Source organism: Macrobrachium nipponense, chromosome 15 (assembly GCF_015104395.2).
Source record: "Macrobrachium nipponense isolate FS-2020 chromosome 15, ASM1510439v2, whole genome shotgun sequence".
NCBI classification, from domain to species: Eukaryota; Metazoa; Arthropoda; class Malacostraca; order Decapoda; family Palaemonidae; genus Macrobrachium; species Macrobrachium nipponense.
The window spans coordinates 2,991,693-3,010,607 of record NC_087208.1 but is presented as its reverse complement, the minus strand read 5'-3'; the positions used below and the strand labels follow the sequence as shown (position 1 = coordinate 3,010,607).

General features: G+C 38.8%; 1 protein-coding gene across 1 annotated transcript in view; it reads left to right on the top strand.

Annotated features, from left to right (window-relative positions):
- The window catches only part of LOC135226936 (uncharacterized), a 430,036-nt gene that overhangs the window by 260,266 nt on the left and 150,855 nt on the right, over nucleotides 1-18,915 (top strand). Inside the window, exon 23 of the mRNA XM_064266617.1 lies at nucleotides 12,068-12,218. Within this exon, the coding sequence (XP_064122687.1) occupies nucleotides 12,068-12,218 (151 nt within the window). The remainder of the gene's footprint in view (nucleotides 1-12,067; nucleotides 12,219-18,915) is intronic.

Here is an 18,915-nt window from a genome sequence, read left to right as displayed (position 1 = left end):
CAGTTTTTCAGTGCTTTATGGAACAGTTTTTTACTGCTTGTTGCTGTTGTATCGTATTACTGCGTTTGGAAATCTAGCTTCGTAATGCCTCCCTTTTAACAGAAATGATTCTTCATTTCCATTAGCTTCACCATTAGTTCTCCTTTTTACATGCTAGACATTGAAAATTCCTGATTCTATGGAGAGTTTGCAAACCTGATCATCTGACTTGCTATCTGATCTAGTCAGATTATGTACACAATGTCCTCTTAGTTTGGAGGATAGTACTCATAATATCCCCATAATTATAAGGAGCTTATGGCCACTTGAGCAACAAAGGAAATTAGAAAAAGGCATGATTGTCAGTGGATTGTATGGTTTTTAACTATGTTCATAATAAATTTTATAATTTTTTCTGTAGGATTACAAACCACTATCTTTTATGTAGGGGTGTGTCTCAGCAGCAAGGTGGAATTGGTTGTTGAAACTTGGTGCCAAGGTAGTAAACTGACGGTAGCTGGGTAATGAGGCAGGTGTATTGGCTGGGCTATGCATACCCCTATTGCATTTGTTGCTGCAGGTATGATATCATTTGAGAAATTTTGGAAGATGTGGCCTTCCTACCTTCATTATGCTGGTGAGTCAATCTTTTGCTTTCTTTTGGCCCATTCAGCTTCAGCATCTTTTTTTGTTGCTGCTACAATGGAGCCTCTTGGTAGAGCTTCTGATAGCAGTCGCCCTACCTGTGGGAGATGCTCCCATGACATCAACCCTGACTTGTGTTCAGTCAACATCTGCATTCTTCACGTGACCAGTTCTTCTTCACTATTAGAGAAAGTTATATTGCTGTAAGTAATGAGATGAAAAAGTGTGGGTGCTCCTTCTCTTTCACATCATTGAGCTCTTCTTCCTTTTCTCCATCTGGTCCGTCTTCATCTCACAAGACCTCTCACAGAAAGAAGTAGCCCTAAAAAGCCTTCTCACAAGGGATCCTGGTAGACTTTAATTAGAGCCTTCCCTCTTTTAGGGGTAGCTGTAGTGTTCATTCACTTACTAGTGGGACATCTACCCTAGGTTGGGTTGACTGAGCATGCTCTGGATTCTGAGTTCCCATGACTTATTGGACATGGCTGCCACTGACTTATTCCTGTCCTTCTGTGAGGTAGAGTCAGTACCACCCATTTGTTCAGTGTGTGCAGTTTCCTGATCATACCTGTGCAGATGTTTCTGCCTTTTTTTTTATGATCACATTGCTTGCACTTTCGTCAGTTCTGGGTTTTCCTTGTTTTTCCTCTCTAATGGACTTGACTGATTTGGCTTTGGTCAGTCATAGGGTCTTTTGAAAGAGGAGTGTCTGCTGTTCAGATCCCAGTTGTGTTCACAGGTCATCCTGGCTTCCATGGCTTACTGATTGGTAACACTGGAACTTTAGACTGGCATAGCTAACTCTGGTTTCCATTAGAACTGTTCTCATTGATTGAGATCACCTTCAGGTGCATTCCTGAAGCAAGACTTTAATTCAAATTGGCAGGGTCACAGTTAGCTTGTGATTTTGGACCAGGTTAGAGGATACATTGTTGTTAAGCAGATTGATGAGCAAGCTCCTATCCCCACTGTTTGGCACCATTTTAAATCGGTAAGCTGCAGATTGGTGAATGACCTTTCACTGGAGAGACTCCAACAGGAAGCTTAGCTTTTTCATCAGTGGAGTCAGGAGCCATGGCCTCCTTCCAGGTGATGTTGCGGCTTAACCTTTGGTTATGCAAACTTGCTAACTTTGAATTAGTGGTGTCTTATCTGGGGATGAGAAGGCTAAGTTCAGGAGGTTTACACCAAGTTCAGGAGGTTGCTGGCATTAGGAGGAAAGGCTCTGACTCCTCTTACATCAGAGACTGGCCTATAGACAAACTTTCTCATGAGATGAGACAATGTCTTTAACCTTGGAACAGTTTGATTCATGTAACCTCTTAACTCTTACCAAAGGGTAATTTAGAGGCAGCAGTGGAGAAGAGATGTATTGATAGCCTGATCCTCCATGTTGTCTCCTTCAAATCCTCAGGGGGTGACAAAGGGAACCATGGCCAAACCTTCATGGGTCACCATGCCTCCTGTGCTCGTTGTCAGGAGGGGCTCCCCTTGTTTTGCAAAACTGATGCAAGGGGCACAACTTTTCCTATTTGAAGGGCAAGGAAGGGATGGACACAAAGGCAGGCATTTCCCTCTGAGCTGCCATGTCATTGATCAAAGTGTTTGAGATGGGGTAGAATCCTGGGTGGTTTGTGTCCTTTGGGATGGCTGCAGAATATTTTTGAAGGACTAATGTCATCCTCCCATCTCATGTTCCATTACGTTCCCAACTTATTCTCTTGGATGTCTGAAAGCTTTGGCCTTATCAGCTGAGGTGAAAGGGAATGCTGCAGAAGAATGCACTGAAAGTTTTAGACAGTAAACTCTGGGCATTTACAGTCATCTTTTCTTTGGGGGGGGGGGGGGGGGGGGGGGGGGGGGGTGGGGGGGGGGATGTGACTAGTTGCTGGAGACCAGTCATCAATGTTTCTCTGTTGAATCAGTTTTTCCTACAGACTTTGTTCAGTATGGAAACAGTATGATCCATGTTGGATTCCATCAGAGAGGGTAACTTCATGCTTTTTGTGTATCTACTGGATACTTACTTTTAGTGCCCATCCATTATTCCTTCAGGTAGTACTGCTGACTTTTTTTTTCTTTCTTTTTTTTACACAACTGGTCTTGACCAGTTTAAAGCTCAATACTTTGGATTGGTGACAGCCCCTTGGTATTGCAGTTGCTCCAGGACAGAATCTGTTGCCTCCCATTTTGCCACGATCTGGGGAATTTTGTAAAATAGGATGTCTGGGAGGTCTCGTTGGTTTAAACTTTAGGTCAGCCCATATCACAGACACCTTGGTCAAGACAAGCTCCTTGCAATCTCTGCTTTAAAGTAGGTCTTCAGAGTGAAGTCACTGCTCTGTCTGCTACAGCTGAGTTATTCATGATCGTGTGGAGCATTTAGCAGTCTTGCCTTCTTCAGGAAGTACAACCTTCAGAGTGGGACATTATTTTTGTTGTCCCTAGCCCAAGGTCTATTTTTTTATGGCAGAAAGTAATTTTATGTATACCGTATATTTTGGCGTATAAGTCGACCCTTTAGCCCCAAAAAATCATGCCAAAATTAGGGGGTCGACTTATCTAACGGTAACAAAAAGTGAATCTTTATTATTTTGGCATATCGGTACAGGAATCCAGGCTTTACAGTTGGCTAATAACAATGACAGCCTTGTTGAGGTAACTATGTATGTAAATACCAGTATTAAAAACATTTCACACTGTAATACGACAATAATAATACATTAGAACATCCATTACCTTAAATAAAATGAAAAAATCAAAGTAACTTGAAGAAACCCCAATCGCACAGCAAGTGTAAACATTGCGTAGCTATTTGTAGTACCGTAATTGAGAAGGATGCGTTCACTCTGACAGTTTTGTATTTACCAGGGTATTGTTCAAAAACATTTATGGTATGAAATCTTTATTTATCACATAAAATAAAATAAAAAAAATTTGTATTTAATGGTAAATATGTATTTAAAATCCTTCAGAATGACTTGAGTCATCGTCACTTGAATGAAACAATTCATCAAACAAATTATCATTCAAGGTTTCATCATAAGGATCCCAGTTTGAATCTGGTGAATACTGCAGGTTCGTCGTCACTTTCAAACAGGAGATCATCCTCTGTGCCATCCTTTGCATTAGATATTCCGCATTTTTTGAATGACTTTATTACACTTTTTTTACATTATCCCATGATTTGACAACAAATTCACACACTACATCCAAGGAAGGAGCACTCACTGTTCCGCCTTTTGTAAATTATTTTTCTCCATGCAACATCCAATTGTTCCATTCTTGTCTTACGTTATCTTTAAATGGCACATTTAAACCAACGTCTAGTGGTTGTAGCAAAGAGGTCAAACCACGTGGTATAACTCCCATTTCAGTATTAGTTTTTGCTAATCTGGCTTTAGTATTCTCTGTTATGTGACTACAAAACATATCCCAAATCAATAGACTTCTTTCCTTCTTTAATCCACCTGGGCGTCTGTTCCAAACGTTTTCTATCCACAATTTTACAACATTTTCATCCATCCAACCCTTTTTGTGAATATGAACAAATACCCCAGTGGGAAACTTTAATTTAGGCATCGTTTTCCTCTTGAAAATTACCATGGGCTTCAGTTTTGTTCCATCTGCCATGCATGATAAAACTACAGTGAATCTTGTCTTGTCATGGCCTGTACCTCAAACTTGCACTGTCTTTGTACCTTTTACATCTACAGTTCTGCTACCAATCATATCAAAATTTAAAGGAGTTTCATCCATATTACTTAAAGGAGTTTCATCCATATTACCGATACATAATAGAGGAAATTTATATTTTTTCCTCTTTTCAATAATATACGTGTATCTATGAAAATTGGTAACCTTATCTGTAAGGTCTTTTGGTAGCTTTTGAGCAATTTGTGTTTTTTGGTGGATCACAAGGTTATGTCTATTCATGAAACTACTACACCAACCAACTGTTGCTTTAAAATCCTTACTTTTGTCTTGGTTGGATTTTGCCCATTTTAATGCATAGATCTTATCGCATATCGTGTGACTATATATCCATCCTGCCTTAGTGCTACTATCCACTGTGAAACATGATCTTCTAACTCAGGCCAACGAACGGTTCCTCTTCTCATTGCACATTTATCTTTCGATATTTTTCTTAACTTATCTTCATTTTTTCTCCAGTCTCTAACTAATTTCTCTGCCAAATCATAAGTTCTTGCTGCAGCACAATTGTTTGTTTCTTTGGCAAGTTCAATTTCGTTCAGTTTAAAACTGGATTCAAATTTTCTTAGTTTTGTGTTTTCCCTCAAATGAGCCTGTTTATGCCTATGGTCAAGGAATATTCCAAAATAATAATAAAATACTGGCACGTCGATGTCTTAACAACCCAATCAAAACATTAACTTGAGTGGCAGTTTGTACATACATATATACGTAGGCTGTTATGTAGCGTTAGTTAGCGCTTTGTTTGTTTACATTACACTTGAGTAACGTATCTTTAGTTTCGTCATTTCTAATCATATTTGCCGGTATTCATCTTTTATATATTACACAGATTTGTTAACCCTCTTACGCCGACTGGACGTATTGTACGTCGACATTTTTTGTCTCCCGTGTGCCGACTGGACGTATTTTACGTCGACTTACAAAAGTTTTTTTTTAAATTCGCGGAAAAATACTTATAGGCCTACCAGCCTAAAACTTTTGAATCACGCACCTTGGGGGATGCTGGGAGTTCACGGATCAAGGTGTTGTTTTGTTTACAATCGTTACACAGGCGCGCAAGCACGAATTTCTTTCTTGCCGCACTAAAAAGTATCTGTGACACATCTCGGAAATTATTTCGTCACTTTGACATAATTTTTGTACCATTGTAAATTAGCCGTTACATGAAGTATTATATATGAAAATGTGCGCATTTTTATGTAGAATACAACAATAAAATACTCATGATTGTAGCTTTTGTCAGTTATGAGATATTTTCATATAAATAACGATAATTGCCAAAATTTCAACCTTCGGTCAACTTTGACTCTACCGAAATGGTTGAAAAACGCAATTGTAAGCTAAAACTCTTATATTTTAGTGATATTCAATCATTTACCTTAATTTTGCAACTAGTTGGAAGTCTCTAGCACAATATTTCGATTTGTGGTGAATTTATGAAAAAACTTTTTCCTTACGTCCGCGCGGTAACTCTTCCGAAAAAAATCATACATGCGATTGTGGTAATGTTTGCACCATTTTAAATTTAGCTGTTATATAAAGGTTTATATATGGAAATGTGTGCAATTTCATGCACAATACAACTAAAAACAACCCATGGTTGTAGCTTTTATCAGTTTTGAGATATTTTCATATAAATAACGATAATTGCCAAAATTTCAACCTTCGGTCAACTTTGACTCTACCGAAATGGTCGAAAAACGCAATTGTAAGCTAAAACGCTTATATTCTAGTAATATTCAAGCATTTACCTTCATTTTGCAACAAATCAGAAGTCTCTAGCACAATATTTCGATTTATGGTGAATTTATGAAAAAAATAAAATTTTTCTTTACGTCCGTGCGGAACTCTTCCGAAAAAATCATACGTGCAATTGTGGTAATGTTTGCACCATTTTAAATTAGCCGTTACATAAAGTTTTATATATGAAAATGTGCGCAATTTCATGTGGAATACAACAAAAAATAATTGAAGGTTGTAGCTTTTCTCATTTTTGAAATATTTGCATATAAATCACGATAAATAGAAAAAAAAACCACGTTCGGTCAACTTTGACTCTACCGAAATGGTCAAAAAACGCAATTGTAAGCTAAAACTATTACAGTCTAGTAATATTCAGTCATTTATCTTCATCTTGAAACAAATTTGAAGTCTCTAGCAAAATATTTAGATTTATGGTGAATTTAAAAAAAAATCTTTCCTTCCCTCCGCGCGCGGATTCTCCGCCACAAAACTCCGAAATGCATACGTCCCATTCTCAGAATATTTGCTCCGTTTCATATTAGGCATTTCATAGAGTTTTATATATGAAAATGTGCGCAATTTCATGTAGAATAAAACAAAAAATATTTGAAGGTTGTAGCTTTTCTTATTTCCGAAATAATTGCATATAAAAAATATATATATAAAAAAATTCGACATTCGGTCAAATTTAACTCGTCAGATATGGTCGAAAACTGCAATTGTAAGCTAATACTCTTACAGTATAGTAATATTCAATCATTTGTCTTCATTTTGAAAGAAATTGGAAAGTTCTCTAGGACAATATTTATTTATGGTGAATTTTTTGAAAAAAAAAAAAAAAAAAAAAAAAATATTTGTTTACGTCCGCGCGTTACGAATTCATGCATTATTTTGTGATAATATTTTCACTGTGTTGCTTTTATCGTTTTACAATGTGTTATATACCAAAATGATTGCAATTTAGTGTACATTACAACGAAAAAAAGTAACTTGTTACCATTAACCGTATTGCACACAGCGCGATTTGAATACAATTATATATGAAATTTCGTTTTTGCGCTATCATATATCGCATTATTTATATATGATAATGATAATTTTTTTCATTTCTGATGGTTGCATACTAAACTTCAGCCAATGACAAAAAAAAGGAGCCAAAAATGAACTAATTGAAAACTAAGCGCGCTGTGATTTTTTGAAAAAAATATTTTTTCCGCTTCCGCGCTCACTCTGAAACACCTCCGGCACACGGGAGACAATTTTTTTTTGCCGCTTCGGCGTAAGAGGGTTAATATACAGAGTATATTACCTGTATTTCATATGGTAAGTAGAGCAACATATGTACCGTAATAACATTCAGGTTATTTTATGTGATACGTTTTACCCTGCTGCTTGTTTTGAGCATACGGTTGGCCTCACATTTTATAGGTCGACTAATATACCCGATATTAATTAAAATCATGAAATTTACTCAGAATTGGGGGGTCGACTTATCTTACGGTCGACTTATACGCCGAAATATACGGTATTTTGAAGGATATACAACCACCGTCTAACCTATCTGTGTGGACTATTAACACTGAAATTTTATGTAAAACCTGTTGCCACTTTAGAAATATATTTAGAGCTGTTGGCATAAAAAAGATTCAAGTATCAGGATTCAGAAGCTCATAAACATGTAGGTCAAATGTTTTTCAGTGTTGTTAATGGTTGGCTTTGTTGTGTATTGATTCAGTCTTATGAAGGTAGAAATTACTTTATTTCCATGGCATTGAAGCAGCTTTTACCTTAAAATACACTCAAATTGTGACTGACAAAATTTTAAAAATAAGTAAAAAATGTACATAAGAACAAGATGGTAACACTAACAAATTGGTTGTTTGTTTGTTATGTGTGTGTGTGTGTGTGTGTGCGCGCACGCTTGCATTAAGTGTCTCACTGCATGAAGCACCATTGCGTTGTCTGCTTATTGATTATTGTGTTTGTTTTTCGTTCACATTTTTACAAGTACTTCGTTTTATGTTTTTTCAAGTTTATCGACTTCAACATAAAATTAGCTTTTATAAAGTTAACCCTTTGCAATCCTCCTCTGAGCCAACCAAGGTAGCTCCTCCGGTCCAGAAGTATTTTTAAAAATAAGTGTGATTTTTCTTGATGTCACCTTTTTCATATGAAACATATATGGTTGAAAAGCTGATAAAGTGCACTCACCTTTACACACACTGATTATGATCAGAGAATTTTTGTTTCAGTGAACTCTGTAAGGGACAACAGCGACACAAATTTATTGGAAGAAAATTTTTTTTTTTTTTTTACCACTGAGATTCATCAAAATTCTTCCTCTATTATTTTTAATGATCTTTTCTTATAAATGAAACATTTATGAATGTTATGGTCAAATATAATTAAAAATCTTTGATAAGTAACTTAAGAAAAAGCAATTTTCATTGTATAATTTTAACTCACCATACAAGTTAACAGATTTAAATGAGTTTACATCGGTAATGTTACTTGTATCATTTCAGTCTTGATTAAATTTTGTATTCATTTATATTAACATCAGTCTTGTATCAAAATGTATTGCTCTTCCTCAGCCTGTTTTCTGCTCAGTAAATGACATTGAATTCCATCTGCGCAAAACATCGATACTTTATTACATTATTATATACACATCAAATATACTATACAGTTTTATCATGAAAAACATCACGGAGCATAGTAAATGTATTTGTTGTCTTTAGTTTTTCTTCTCAGAGCGCAAATTCTTACAGATTTACTTTTATCAACATCTTTGCATAGAAATATCCATAATACGCTAAGATTTATCCCTATTTATTTGGTCTTTTTGGCGTATGCTTCCAAATTCCAGCAAACAAAGCAGTGTTGCTGCTCATCTATATGGTGCAATTGTTGGGCTTTCATAAGTTATACTAAAGCGGTTCAAAAGTACTTATTGAATAATGATATAGATTTACTTTTGTATATTGGAAGTATATTTCATATAAAAAAACCTTAAAAGATTACAAGAAAACAAAACTAATTGTATTTCATAGAAAAGTGGCAATGAAGGTGCATGCGTGAGAAGATTACCTGGGGAAGGGAAATCGAGAGGTCCAGAACGACCTTGACCTATGTGTCCAAATGGAAAATAGGCAGCTGCAGAATCTTGACCGCCACTTCACTTTTTCCTCCATTTTCATGGTGTGTTTTCTTTTGGTTCTTCTGTTACCAAACTGTGCAATTGTCATTTTCTAAAACAGTTTTCCAATGATAATTTGATATCAAGCCAATGATTTATAAGCAATACATAATCATGCATCCTTTCTTTTACGCACACTATGATATATATATATATATATATAGATATATATATAAATATATATCTATATATATATATTATATTATATATATACATATATACATAATGTGTAAAAGAACATTTCATGAACTCTGATCTGAAAATTGGGATTGCCATGTTTTTTGTCATTTTCTTATGTGTTATCTCATAGGGCTGTATCTTAATCTAAAAAGCACAGACATTTCAACACATAATATCTGGGTGACAAATACACTTTAATTATACCATTATATATTTATATTGTGAGGATTAACCATATAACAACTTCACCTTCTCTGTTATATAGATTGATTTTCTACTTTGCATAACTGTTTGTGTCATCAGCAATAAAGAGAAACAATTCAAAGAGAGAATTTCACTTACAACATAAGCACCGTTATGTCCAGTATTTTCTCTTCTAACCGTAAATCTCGATCACAAAGCCTTTTTTCATGGTCCTCGGAATAAGACGAGTCACAGTCCCTTTTGTTGTCATCTGAATCGACAGTAACCTCGCTATCTGGATTTTCAAACATTTCTTCAGCTTCATGCTCAATGAGCAACTCTTTCTCATGGAAGTGTATCTGGATATTACATACAATGTATCATCGTCTGTATGGAAGCGCTTTGGTGCAGCATAACAATAAGAAAACAAAGTGTAAGGAAACGAGGGCATGCTTTACTTGCCTCAAGATTAGAAAGGGTTAACATACAAGCCAACTAAAAAATTTGACCAAATTATGATGTAAGATGTATAAGTTCTAAATTTCCCAGCCATATTGCATTAGAAATTTCTTTGTCTAGTGTCTAAATGCATAAAAATAGACAGAGATACAGCTGGCGCAGTATTTTAGAATTTTGATAGTATTGAATGTTCGGGTAATTTTTAATAACTCAAAAGAAAAACTGAGCATCACAATTAATGTTAGCTCACTGCACAGGTACACTGTTGAAACATGACGTTCTCCCAAAAAACAAAAATATAAATACTAATCAAGATCAAAGTCTTCACAGTACAAATATTGCCAAAAGAAATGTCAATTTTAAAAACCTAAAAATATTTTGCATGCTTTCCAGGTAATAAAAAGTGAAGTGCGAATTTCTGAAGAAGCTGTCATAAAAAGCAGCATATTACAAAATTTCTACTTGGATTATAGTAATCTTTCTCTTGAAAATTTACTGGTAAACCCTTTCAAAAATAGCAATTTTACAATTCTCAGCTGATCTTTTTTCCATAAAGGGGGTGTTTGGGAAGATTTGAAATATTGGCAACGTTGATATATTGCACATGCAACTTACTACTATGTCTGTTAACTTGTTTACTGTATGCTGCCAATGCAAGAATGAATCTTGGTCGCTGGTAGCAAAAATAACATTCCTCTGGAGTTAAGCTGTGCTGATTATAAGTAACATTTATCAACTAGGGTGCATGATAAATTTTGAAGACCTGTTGAAAAAAAAATCTAATGCACCTGGAAATATGGTAATCCCTCCTCTGGTACCAGCAAAGGAGACCAACAACGCAAAGAAGGTGGCTTGGAAGGATCCTCATCCTTCCCTAATAACACTGGAGAGACATCTCTGGGAAGACTTCTCTAGGAAGCTGGACATCATACCTCCCATTGGATGGAGTGGGGCCCCTAACTATTGAAGATCCTGAAATAGAGGGCTCCGGAACATGGTCAAGTGAAGAAACCCGTATATGGTCTGGAGCCAAACTGTACTCGCTCATGCGATGAACCACATACACGTTTGCAGTATGAATCATGTACATGGACATGTGACGATTCCAGTGCACAGCCTTGCAATGCCACTCATGCAGTCTCAAGACAGGGAACGACCCCAAAGCGAACATCCTTGAGGAGCAGAGGGAGATGGAGGAGGAGAGTGCTTACTTAATGTATGACGTGTCATTCTAGAAGGAGACGAGGAAGAACCACTCCTTCTATGACACTTCTTGCTAGAGAGAGTAGGATACCACCCTTGAAAAACAGTCCACCCTCTTGATCATAGCTTGAAACATCTCCGATGGCTCGGTGAGAGGTTTTGACGACATCATAGGCGAATATGGAGATGATATCACAACACCAGAGGCAGACACACCACCGCAGCTGAGGAATACAGTGAATTAATAAAAAAACTAAATTGTATTGAAATGGTCTCATAAAAACTTGGACGGATTTTATCATGGCTTTGAAAAGGCCCCACAAGTGTTATAGTGGTGTAGGCAATGCTATATTCTTTAGTTATTGGTAGTTATTGTTTTGTTAGCAAGTTGCTTTAACAATTTATCATGGGTTTTTATTTTAACTCCTTTGGAATAATGGGAAAACAGAAGGATATTTAAAGATTGTGATTTTATATTTTCCTGTTTTAGAAGCCTTCAAGATATAGTTGATAGTATATTTGTTTTTAAATCAAGATTGAGACTTGGTCTTCTTTTCTTATTATTATTATTATTATTACTATTATTATTATTATTAAACAAGGTACATTGCCAAGATCAACAGAAATACCAGTTTCAGCTATTACCTTTGGTTCCAAGGAGCTATCATATGCAAATACTGTTTGTCAACTTCAACTTTGTCAAAAAAAATTATAATCCTCAAAGTTTATTGGGTGATAATGCTTAATTTATTTCTGCAGCATGAATATCTAACCACCATGTGCATCGAGTGTCATGTTACAACACGACCTTCTTTGTTGCCTGACCCATTGTATGATCCCATCTCGGCTGTTATTTTCACCATCATTCAAGATGTACCAGATGATCACCCCTCTCCTCAGAAACTCAAAGGTATTTGTAAGAAACGCTTGTTTTAATGGAATGTGGGAATGCATTCATGTATACAGATAGTCCCCCCTATTTATGACGGGGTTCCGTTTTTGAGATGCGTCGTAAGCCGAAAATCGTTGTAAGACAAAAATTTGTCGAAAATCATCAAAAATCCTAAGAAAACCTTACTTAGAATGCTTTGGGTGTCTATTGAAAACTATGTTAACTGCATTTTTATTGTGCTTTTCATAAAAAAACCTTTAGGTGTTGTTTAATGTATATACTCTTGTAAGGTTTGATATTTAAAGATAAATTTTACGGCGTAAAATTTTGGGACTGAACATTACATGTGGTATAGGTTAGTTTTAGAAATGTGCAAGAGTTTGGCACTAGGCTAAGCATAAGCTTTGGATTTCCTGACAACAGACAATAAATACAAATACTGTTTTACTTATTTGAGAAACTTTTATTATTGTTATGTTGTTTCTATATTGAAAAAGTGCAAACTTTAGAGACTAGGCTAAGCCTTCCACATTCTTTGGATTTCATGACAACGAAGTCAGCAAAGCAGCATTGGTTTCCACACAAGTCGACAAACTTCTATTTTTGTATAATAACCACGACACTAACTATATATGTTGTTTAACTTATCTGAGAATCTTTTTTTATTTTTATGTTGTTTTTAATTTACGGCTGTTCTAGGCTATAATAAGTGCAGCGTACCTTCATTTCCTGAGTGTAAACAAAGCATCTACTGGCTGCCACCATTTGTATTTCTTCAGCTGATAACTTCTTCATTATTGATTCTCAAAGAATCGTAGTATTTTTTTTTTATTCTATTGGTAAAAGGATGCTGTAAATTGAAAAACTTACTCATACAATACATTTAATTGAAAAAAATAAATTTGTGAATTAAATATCATAAAATATAAAATTAATCAAAGACTGCTATCATCGAGGCCAGCAAATATATTTTAGAATTCTTCTGTTTTAATATCATTACGTATATGTTTCATTATAGCTGTCGGTAACTCGGTATCTCCATTAGGTAAAGATAGAATAAAGAATAGAAATGAATGGTTATTATACTGTTTGGTAGTTTCAGTAGTAGAAGAGAGATAATGAAAATTTATGATTACTATACTGTGTTCTAGGTAAAAGTGGTTGCTTGGTGATCGTTCACTACTCGTAGTGTTGAACGTAAATAAAAGGTTGGAAGCTTTTTTTTTTTTTTATATATATATATATATATTATAGTTAATGGTTAATTAATAATTGTTTGAAATGAGTACATACTGATTAGTTATACATTTTATTGGCATATTCTAAGCTTTTAGCTTCTTTAGGTTTAGATGTCAGAATCATAGACTAGGCTACAGTAGCAACTGCTAACATAGGCTAGGCTTATTGCTAGAATCAAAACACAACATTATAAGGGACTTATGTACAGTATTTTGCCTTTTTGGAGTCATATTTCTTCCATCGGATCGGCGTCATAACCCTAGAACATGTGTTGTAAGCCTGGAAATAATTTCTGATGAATATAATTGAAAGGCGTCGCAAACTCGGAACGTCGTAAGCCACGGACTGCCTGTACTTCTAATTGCATGAGCTCTTTTTAACTGAACTGAGATTTTTTAGAGGTTCACTAAATTGTGTGTAAATCACCCATGGCCCAATTTTAGGCATAACAATGTTTTCCTTTTATAATTAGGTGTAATTGTATATTTTATGGTAACTAGTTTTGGTGTAATTTTGCCGCTAATTCCTCAAACTTATGTATGCTCAGAAATGAAAAATGACAAAACGAAAAATTCAAGTTGAAACTTTAAAGTCAGCCTGGAGTTTTTGGACATCACCTTAATCCTAGAGGGTTATTGTGCCTTGTTGATAGTCTTTTTGTCCATGCAAGCAAGAAGCATTTCGTTATGCTTTGTTACACTGTAATGAAATGTGAAAGTATTGAGTACGCGAATCCGGAGAGCACGAATACAGGGGGGTCCACTGTAGTAGGAATGTGGAATAGTGAATCCTAAAGCAAGTTAATTTTTGCAGGTTAGAAAAAAAAACTATTGGTTTGTTTAGTTCGTCACGTTTACAAGCAGGTTAGAAAAAAAAACTATTGTTTTGTTTAGTTCTTCACGCTTACAAGAGTTCCACATTAAGGTGATATCTTTTCTTCAAACTGGTCACATACATCTTCATCCATGGGTAAATCTTTTAATGTAAATCACCACTTACAATCAAACATATCATTAGTAAATGTCCAACTTTCAACCACCAATGTGTATCAAATAGTATTAGAAGCAAATATTAAAAAATTTTCTCTGAATTGTCAAAGTTTTCAGGTTATCCAGTTACAGTTGTAAATGTTAAGGAGTTGCAACATACTATTACATAAGAATAATACATTTTATCAGGAACAAAGCCTATGGCCTGCCATGTGAGAGTGAAGAATTAATTAGTGATCTGATTCTACTGTTTTGTACATGCAACTTACCCAGCAGATATATACTTAGCTATAGACTCCGTCGTCCCGACAGAATTCAAAACTCGCGGCACACGCTACAGGTAGGTCAGGTGATCTACCATTCCCGCCGCTGGGTGGCGGGATCCGGAACCATTCCCGTTTTCTGACAGATTTTCTCTGTCGCCAGTACCGACAACAACTGTTGTTGGTTCCTCCTGCTTGGAATACTGCTCGTTTGCCGAGAATTTGTTGGATTGACTATTGGTGAAGTACTCTTTTTTTTCTCTGGCTTGGCATACGCTTTTCGTGGACAGTTTATGGAATTTGGTTAGGTTTTTTCTCTCGCGATGACTGACGCTAAAGTAACACCTTTGTTTAGAGTGTGTGGAAGGGATGATTGTAGGGTTAGACTGCTGAAAGCAGAGGTAGATCCTCATACGGTATGTGTGAAATGCAGAGGTTCTGAATGTTCTTTTGACAATACTTGTGCAGAATGTGAGGGACTAACAGAACAAGAATGGAAGAATTTATCTTCTTATATCAGAAAACGAGAAAAGGATAGAGCTAGGAAGGCTTCCGCAAGGAGCTCAAGTAGGTCTTGCTCATTTGAACCTGAGATAGAAACTAACAAAGTAGATTCTAACCTTTCTCCTGTAACCTCAGCCCCTTCTCCCTGTGTTGAATCCAAGGATTCGTTTTCATAGATGGAGATTATGAAATCCTCTATCAGGGAGCTACAGGAGCAACTGAAGGCTATGGAAGCCAAAGGTAAGAGTGTAAGTGACTTGTGCAGTGATCCCAGTGCAGTGGAGGGGGTGTCTGATCGGCTCCGCATTGCTCCTAGGCCTAGACCTCTTTCAAACTCCCAGGACCAGGGGAGGAGGAATGTCAACAGCCGCAGGGAGGATGTGGAGCATCCCCAACGATCGGGCGTCCCTTCGGTAGATCCTGAAGAAGCGACCCAGGCTGCCTTGGATAGTCGTAGAAAAGGCATCCTGAGAGAGTGCTTTTCAGCTTCAGACTCCTCATCGTCTAAGCGTGGCTGGAGTTCGGCTTCTATGTCACGTCCCTTGAAGAGATCGTGGATTTCGCCTAAAGGAGACGCTTTCGACTTGAGCCCTGAGCGCTTCCCTGAGGATTTTCCTTCAAGCAGCAAGAAGGCTAGACGACCTTCTCCTGCTCCTCAAGATCCGACCAAGCTCTTCCTTCTTAACCTTCAAGAGCAATTGTCCTCCCTGGTAGGCGCCCTCTCTAAGGATTCTACGCGCAGGAAAGACGCCTCTCTACCAGTGAAGAGATCGAAGCTTTACGCTAGTAGCAAGCGCTCATCTCCTTTCAAAGGAGACCTCTCTGACTCTTCCAGGCGCTCTTCTCCTTTCAGGAGATCCCCTTCTAGTAGACGCGCTTCTCCCGAGAGGCGCTCTTGTTCGCCCTATAAGCGCTCCTCTCCTCTGTACAGGAGTGCTCCGTGCAGCAGACAGCACGAACCCCTCAGGAGCTCTTCTGTTCGTTGTAAAGTTCCCAGCAGTAGCCGCTCTCAGAGGAGGCGCACGGCTACAGATTCGCGGAGAGGTCAGGAGTCGGACTCTTCTGTTGAATACCAAGAACTCGATAGGCGCCAGGATCATGGCAGGCGTCAAGAGCCTATCAACAGCCAGGATCTAGTTAGGTGCCAAGAGCCTAGTAGGCGCCTAGAGCCTAGTAGGCGCTAGGAGCCTCTCAGGCGCCAGGAGCCTAGCAAGTGCCAGGATTTCGTCAGGCGCCAGGAGCCCATCAGGCGCCAGGAGCCTAGCAGGAGCCAGGTCCTTAACAGGACCCCTTCGCACGTAAGGAGCTCTCCAGGGATTAGGAGCCCTTCTCCTCGCAATACACAAGATCCTGACAAGATCTCTTCTCCATTCAAGAGCCCCCTCGCAGCTTGCAGCAGCAAGCATAGGTCTCATGGAAGGCGCTCTCCTTCAGGTGACAGAAGTCCCGCTCCTTCTGAAATCCGCTCCCCTTCGAAGTGCTCTTCTACAGCTGGAGGGTTAGAGGAGGTCTCGGAGGAGGAATTTCCAGTCGATGTAGTAGTTTCCGACTATAAAAGGCTGTCTTCGCTCTTACTTAAAGAGTTTGGGGATACGCTTCAGCCAGCTGATCCTCCCTCGCCAGGATCTTTGCTTTCGAGCACGAAGTCTCCAAAAGCCTCCTCATTCGTGAAGATGCGTCCGACCCTTAGTATGAAGAAGGCCTTCAAAGGATTTGGAGAATGGCTTCAGTCAAAAAGAGAAGCGGGCAAGACAGTGTTTTCATGCCCTCCTTCCAGGCTGACGGGGAAACCTGGAAGATGGTATGATACCAAGGAACCCATGGGCTTAGGACTTCCCTCGTCGGCAGATGCAGACTATGCCTTGCTTGTGGACTCTTCCAGGAGGAGCTCCCTCCTTTCAGCAAAGGCTACTTGGGGGATGTGGGAACTCGACCATCTCCTCAAGGGCCTCTTCAGGACACTTGAGGTGTTCAATTTCATGGACTGGTCTCTGGGAGCCCTGGCTAAGAGAGCTCAAGATCCGGATTTCGTTAGCATGGAGGAGCTGTCTAGTGTATTGGCCTGTTTTGATAGAGCTGTGATGGATGGTTCGGTGGAGGTTGCTTCCCTCTTTGGCTCTGGAATCTTGAAGAAGAGGTCCGTATACAGCTCCTTCCTGACTAAGTCAGTCTCTCCTCTTCAGAGGTTGGCCTTATTGTATTCCCCTCTTTCTAGCCACCTCTTTCCACAGGACACGGTTAAAGATATAGCCAAATCTTTAGCTGGGAAGGCTACGCAGGACCTCCTTACCCAATCAGCGAAGAGATTCAGACCCGCTGTTCTCGTGGCAAAGAAAGAGAAAGCATCCCTTCAGCAGCCCTTTCAGGAAGTCTCTTCTTCGAGAGCCCCTCTCAGAGGTAGGAGACCAGACCAGAGAGGAAGACCTTCCAGGAGACCTTTCGGGAAGGCAAAATAAGAGAGAAGTCCTCCAGACATCAGTAGGCGCCAGACTTTCGAACTTTGCCAGAGTCTGGGCGCAGAGAGGTGCGGACAGCTGGACCCTCTCAATCCTCGAGAGAGGATACTTGATCCCCTCCAGGGAAAATCCTCCCTTAACGAAAACTCCAAGGGAGTTGACGGCAAGGTACAAAGATCCTGTCAGGAGTCAGGCTCTCCTGCAAGCAGTAGACCTTATGCTGCAGAAGCAGGCCATAGAACCGGTACAAGAGCTCCATTCCCCAGGTTTCTACAATCGGCTGTTCCTAGTACCGAAAGCCTCGGGAGGGTGGAGGCCGGTTTTAGACGTAAGTGCGCTGAACTTCTTTGTAATAAAGAAGAAGTTTTCGATGGAGACTTCTTCCTCTGTGCTTTCTGCTCTTCGTCCAGGGGACTGGATGGTATCCCTGGACCTTCAAGATGCATATTTCCATGTGCCAATTCATCCGGCATCAAGGAAATATCTGAGATTCGTGTCACAGGGAAGAGTCTTCCAGTTTCGAGTGCTGTGCTTCGGGCTATTGACGGCCCCTCAAGTCTTTACGGGCATCCTAAGGAATGTGGCGCATTGGCTACATTTAGAAGGGATCAGGATCTCAATGTACTTGGACGACTGGCTCATAAGAGCAAAATCAAAGGTTCAGTGTCTGGAGGACCTTTCTTTAACGCTAAAATTGACTCAGTCTCTGGGACTCCTAGTCAACGTCGAGAAGTCTCACCTTGATCCCCAGCAAAGCATCGTCTATCTGGGGATTCAGATGGATTCTCGGGGTTTTCTAGCGTCTCCATCTCTAGAGAGAATAGAACGCTGCCTAGCGAAGGTTTCAGCTTTTCTAAAGAAAGAACAGTGCTCCGAGAGGGAATGAATGAGTTTGCTGGGAACCCTCTCCTCGTTGGAGCAGTTCGTTTCTTTAGGAAGGCTGCACCTAAGACCCCTTCAGTATTATCTGAAGGAGAAATGGGACCAGAGTTCCCAGGATCTAGAAGACTCCTTTCTTCTGACGGACAAGATCAAGGAGGATCTCCGATGGTGGCTGGACCCAAAGAAGCTCAGCAAAGGAGTATCTCTGCACGTACAGAGCCCTCTCCGAGCGTTGTTTGCAGACGCGTCTGATTCAGGATGGGGAGCAACGTTGGGCTTGGAAGAAGTGTCAGGCACCTGGGAAGGAGCACAGGTGGCCTGGCACATAAACAAGGAGGAGTTAAAGGCCATTCATTTAGCACTCATTCACTTCCAAAGGCAG